Consider the following 6,000-nt stretch of genomic DNA (forward strand, 5'->3'; position numbering starts at 1 on the left):
TTAAGTGCTGGCTTGTTTTACCCTGATATTTTTCTGGTCTTTTCTAGGGAGTCAATTCTTGCGTTTGGTAACTTGTCCGTTTTGGGATACTGATAGAAACCATGTGCCACAGCCGCATCAACCGGCGATTCATTTGTGCTCACAGTTGAGAATTCCAGCAAGTGATTATCATTGATGTATCAAGTCACTCACTAGAGCATCTTCTGATACGAACCCCAGACAATGGCTTGTGTTCCTTTATCTCCTGTTCTAGTACGTGGATGTTATTTCAACCTCAGTGTAAAAACAGAACGTAGTGGCAAGACCCACAGCGTTGGGCCCTGATGAGGGTTCAGCGGTGGCCTCGCTGTCCTGCACCTCCAGCCTCCTCCTTGTGGTTCTTGAGCCGCCTCTTCTCCCCCATCATCTTCATCTCATTCTCGCTCCTGTTTGTGCGCCGGGCGCTCGGCACCGTTTGGCTGCGGGTCCGTTCTGGCCGGATCGGTTGTCACCGCTGTCAGCAGCTCCGGTGGTGGCTTCGGGGCGCTTTTGCTCGCTCTGTTATCCCATGAGCTGATGCTTTGGGTGATGATCCTTCCTCTCCCTTGACAAGATGGGTGGCTGCTCCTGTTTGCTCCCTATAAACCAGTGGAGTAATTAGTTCAGGCCCAGTTTATAATGACACAAGTTGCAGCTGTCACTGTGGCCTTGGATTAAACAATCACGCTGCATTTTGTGTGTGAGCAAGTCTCATTCACTGGGGTTGCCCTGGGAGCAACGTTACCAGTTTTCCTGCTCTTTAGGTGGTGTAATTAGGTAAAACAAACGGGAGGCTCTGGAATTTTGTGACTGGTGGCCCATAACACGGCGAGCGGACGGGCTCCCCGTGGCCACCACTGGCTGTGCCGCAGACGGCCAGACAAGATGTGTCTGCGAAGAAGGTGAAGGGAACGCGTCCCGATGGTTTGAAACGCTGCAAAGCCATAATTTTGACAGCGATCAAGGGGGAGTCCGCCCCAGCCCTTGGCCCGGAGCCCTCGGGAGCAGCGCAGGCAGGCTCAGCTGTCCGGGATTTGATGTCAAGGCAGGGCTAAGTGACTTTTAAAAACCTTTGGCTGCGTTTCTGCCTTGTAGTAGGAAATTGGCCCTTGACTGGAAATGAGCAGCGGTTTCTGCTCGTCCCAGACCCCGCGGCTCCGCTGGCAGCCGCGCCGCGGCGTTATCGCCCTGTCGGGCTGTCTGGCATCGCCGGGGGCTCGAGCTCCCGTGTGCTGACAACCCACCCTGGGAACAGCCGCAAAATGGGTTTGTGTTGGCGCATGGGGCACCGAGAAAGGCAAGTTGGTCTGTGTGTGGATTCCGCAAGGACAGCGCCACGGCTCCGGCAGGGTCTGCGTGCTGGAGTTGGTGTTTCTTCAGTAAACAGCAAAGCTTTTCTGCTTTGAAAAAGTTTGAGAGTGGTATTTGATGTGGAGGGAGAGCAGAGGCGATGCGATGGAGTCGGGGAAGGTGCCAGAGCGCAGGGCGTATGGTTAGAAATGCCGTCTGGCCGTCGGCTCTTGCCACCCGAAATCTGAAAACCAGACAAAGAATTGGTGGCAGGGAGGGGACCGAAGGCTCTTTCTGAGCTCAAATCCGCATGACTCAAACCAACATCATCACCGGGCAGGCACAAAATAAAACAATGGCCCTTCCCTGCTCCCCCAGCCCTGTTTGCGCAGAACCTGGCGTGAGCAGAGCGATCCTCCCCAGAGCCTCCAGCTACGGCTGCTACCAATTGCAATTAAACAGCCGTGTCGTTACCAGGTGTAGCTGGTGCTCTGTGGGCTTCTGCGTGTGACTGAGATCCCTGAGTCCTTGGGGTGCTGGGCTGAGGATTCTCAGCCCTCAGCAGTGGTTTTAATCGCATACAAAGTGCAGGTGGCTGATGTCTTGTTCAACACGCCTCTTTTTTCCACTCCCGCGTGTGGAGACGCACAGTCTGAGTTAGTCTTGAACGTGCGTTGCCACTTCTGTCCAGTCAGTGGTTTTTTTTCCTATGTTTTCGAGAAACAGAGATTTAAAAACAGCTGCTTAGAACTTATCCTAATTTACAAGTTAATTTCTAAGTTTTGTGGAGCATGAAGTAACAGAGCTGCTCGTTTGATAGGGAGAAATGAAAACTCCCTGGCTGAGGAGGGGTGAGAAAGGAGCTCCCTGGTCTCCTCGTGCCACGACCTCTCTGCGGTGCTTTCCTTTGCAGGACTCTTCATACCTCGATGAGCTCTCCAACAACAACTCCCTCTTCTCCTCCCCTGCGGATTCCCTCTCCGACATCGCGGATCCCAAGGACTTCTTGCCCGCCGACAGCCTGAACCACGTGCCAACGCTATGGGATGTAAACACGCCGCAGCAGAACCAGATAGAGGTACGGGCTGCAGACAAGAAATAACCTCAGGCTTCGTCCCGTGGTGGGTTCACCAAGGATTTAAGAATCCAACCTGATTCCCTACGGGGTGAAGTTTCACTGTGATGATGTTATTTCACTATGACCACCTTCGCTTGAGGAGGGAAGGGGTGAAGTGATCGCACATACTTTAGTCTCCTGGAAGCAGGAGAGGATCCTGGCACCCTCAGGAACCCGTTGCTCCCTCAGAGCGCGGGGATGGCACCCGCTCTGGCTCTGGGGCGGGTGGGTGCACCTCAGACACTCAGCAGGTCCCAACTGGCCTTGCAGGGTGCTCAGGGGTGCTGGAGAGAGTGACTCAGGAAAAACACCGTGCTGTAGATCATTAACTGTCCCCAGCAGCAGCCCCCACCGTTTGTTTATTCTCCGTGGCAAATATTTTAGTAACAATGACTAAAAACCGAGCTGTGTCTCAATGGAAGGCTTAACCATGTGTGTTTACTTTGTGAGTCCAAGCCCCTGCAAGCTTTGACATCTCCGAGCCTTCCCGGGCGTGCGATCTCCCACAGCAACACGTGGGTCTGGGTGTTCTGACCAGGCTCCTGCATCCCCTGCTCTGCTGGGGCTGGTTACCCCGGTGGCACCGCCGGGTACCGTCACCGCGGGCAGGACCAGCTCTGCGTGCCGGTGGAGCCGGCGCACGCAGCTGCTGCACCCCCAGCTCTCCGCACTCACCGCCCAGCGTTTTTATTGTGTTTTATTTTTACATAGTAGCCTAAATCCCTACAAAAATCGTTCTGTGCTGTCCTGTTTCTAACCATGTGGGCTCTGGTCTAGATACTCCGTGCCTAAAAAACCTTGTAGCTTCCTATCTGTGGAGAGTACAGCAAAAAACTTGCTGGGAAGGGTTGTTCTAAATCCAGGGGGAAGAATGCAAGCGAGAAGCAAAAATGTGTCACGTAAGTGTGAGAGTAACTTGTCAAACCGCAGCAGAGCAGCGTCTCCGCTCTCTGCGTGTTGCTCTTCACATCCTCGCCCCTTGTTGGCCTGCAGATAAGGCTAATTAACTCATTGGAATTCCGTTTATAAACTACTTCCTTTAGAAAAGAATCTCTGGCTATTTTAGACATTGTCTTATCTGTGTTTTCTGAATACAGAGGTGGCTCGCTTGATTTCTTTTCTTTTCTTTCCGGAGTTTGCTGTTTCCTGCTGAGGTGTCAGATCAGCACATCCCAGCCAGGAGGTTGTAGGGAGGTGGTAACTCCCAGCACACCAGGTAGATGGATTGTCAGATTGACTCAGGACTCCTTTATCACCTGCATTTCAAATGTGCTTTTTTTGTTGTTGCTAAAGGTGACAAACAAATGATTCGTTGCAAAATCTCAAGGCAGTGCCAAAGAAAAGGTTCCTCGCTGTAACATTCAGTACAGGACGGAGACTTTGCTCATATCCTGCACCAATATAGGAGCAGTTTAGATAACCTTTGCCTGTCCCTCCCAACATCATTACACCACCATAATTTTCCAAAAAATGTCAGGAATTTTGGCTGTTGAGTGGGCAGAGCAGTCACTAAGGAGCTGTCCTCTGTCACGGCGCAGTTTGAAGGTAGGAAGTGGAAGAATCTGTATGTTAGCGTTCCCCCTGCTTTCTCTCAGCTGGCACTGGGGAAATGGTTGTAAAGGTGGAGCAGAGCAAGGTTGAAGAAAAGCGTTTCAGGGAGACTGTGTGATGCTGAACACGTCAAATTCACCGAGAAACCCCCATCTCAGGCTCCAGGTGGAGGGCTGGGACTGAGGAGGAGCCGGGCGGGCACAGGGAGCTGTTTGCCATACAGAAATCCAACGTATACAACGTGTCGGCTCCGTCTTTTGTTTCAGGAATGGGCACGAAAGGAAGAGCCACTCACTTCATTTGTAACGAAGGTGTGAAATACCTTTTAAAAATAGTCCACCTAATCTGTTGTGTTTTCCCACCACCACCTCGCAGGTTTGCAGGGTTTTTAAGCCCTGTCTCTGAAGCCTGTAGTTAGAACTTCTGTGAGCTGCTGGTGTTATTCCTTTCTAACTCATTCTGAGCTCTTTAGGAGCTCTCAGCGCTGTGTTCGAGCAGCCCAGGTGACGCCGAGGTGCAATGACTTGGGGCAGCAGGGTTCGTGCTCCGAGGTGACACAAACGCAGACCCACGTTACCGTCCGGGCGCTGGAGCCGGGAGCAGCGTGTCCTGCCGCGCCAGCAGCTCCGGCCCTTTCTCTTGCCCAAGAAGAAACTTCTATACGGAGCTCAGATTTTGTAGGTGGAGATGTTTCACCTGCTCTCCAGATTTGTTGGCACTGAAAATAGCTCTTCCGTCCAGCTTCCTTCTGGTAATTCTGACTCAGGCTTCCAGTAATGGAGGGTGTTTTTTTCTTTCTTTTTTTTTTTTTTTTTTAATTTTTTAAAAAAGGAAATAATCGGAGTGTTTATGCTTAAGAACTTCCCATCTTTCACTTCTGCTGGTGGAGCACGGCTCTCTGCAATCTGGCACTCTTTGCAGGCTATAAACTTGAAGCGGTGCTGCTTCTGGAGCTGCTGATTACTTTGGATGCCATGAGCTGCTGGCTTGACCTCGCTCGCTGCCGGGAAATTCCAGCGTGGTTTTATTTGCGTGGGTTCAGACAAAGGATCTCCCGGCCGAGAGAGTCGCGGGAGCTCCGTGGGGTGCAGCGGGCAGGGTGCTCTGAGGCCACCGTGGATGGTGACACTGCGGTTGGTGCCTGGAGAGACCTGGGCAGCCCCTTCGGCAGCCTGACCCCCCATCTCTGGGTGGTTTGGGGTCCCGGGGTCCCGGTCTCTGTCCCAGGTCTGGTCTCAGCAGGAGTGGGGGGTCCTTCACCCCAGGACAGCTGTCAGTGGGCGCTGACCCCGGGTTGTGTTCTGGTGCGGTTATCTAATTGTTTTGAACAGGGGTTTTAATGCTAAAAGCACAATTGCGAAATGCTGAAGTAAATGCTTGCCTGTAAGAAGATGTGAAGCGTTAGTGTTCTGATTTAGCGCTCGGTCCTTTCCCAGTGGTCGGTTTTGGTTGCCGTTTTGCCCCCATTTGGATCTCCTCACCTGTACTCCAGTCTCCCCTTCTGCTCCCCAAAGTGATGCTGTTTTGCAAGATTTCTTAGTTGCCAGAGTTATTTCCCAAGGATTTTCAATCACAAGCAGAAAGCATTAAAGCTGACAGACATCGTCAGAGCGTCAGATCTGAGTACAGAGCACAAGAGTCTTTGCTGTTGTCGTGTTTTCTACTTGTTGGGCTCGGAGGGCTGAGGTTGCGGCTGCTTCCTCACCTGCACCCTTTCTGTTCCAGCTGTTCTCACCCAGCAGATCGTTCACTGGCCTCAAGAGTTCCAATGACCACGTTCCTGCTGTCCCGAACACCCCACTTCTCATCAGCTACCAGGTGAGAACGGCGGCTTCAGCAGGACTGGGGCAGACGCATTTCCTGGTGTCGCTGTAGCCTATAAATGAGTATGAACTGCGTTTGGAGGGTTGATGGATTTGCAGAGGGGTGGGTTAGGTGGTTGTTTCTGGCACTCTGTGTGTCCAGAGTTCAGTGGGAACATGAACGGTTGGTCAATGCTGTGTTCTTTTCAGTCTCAGGCTCCT

General features: G+C 52.2%; 1 protein-coding gene across 1 annotated transcript in view; it reads left to right on the top strand.

Moving 5' to 3' along the window:
- SBNO2 (strawberry notch homolog 2) overlaps positions 1 to 6,000 on the top strand; it is a 38,784-nt gene that overhangs the window by 16,707 nt on the left and 16,077 nt on the right. The window contains exons 5-7 of the mRNA XM_082071887.1: positions 2,222 to 2,386; positions 5,702 to 5,794; positions 5,944 to 5,962. Of these exons, the coding sequence (XP_081928013.1) occupies positions 2,222 to 2,386; positions 5,702 to 5,794; positions 5,944 to 5,962 (277 nt within the window). The remainder of the gene's footprint in view (positions 1 to 2,221; positions 2,387 to 5,701; positions 5,795 to 5,943; positions 5,963 to 6,000) is intronic.

This window comes from Streptopelia decaocto (assembly GCF_964273445.1).
Source record: "Streptopelia decaocto genome assembly, chromosome: 24".
Classification (NCBI taxonomy): domain Eukaryota; kingdom Metazoa; phylum Chordata; class Aves; order Columbiformes; family Columbidae; genus Streptopelia; species Streptopelia decaocto.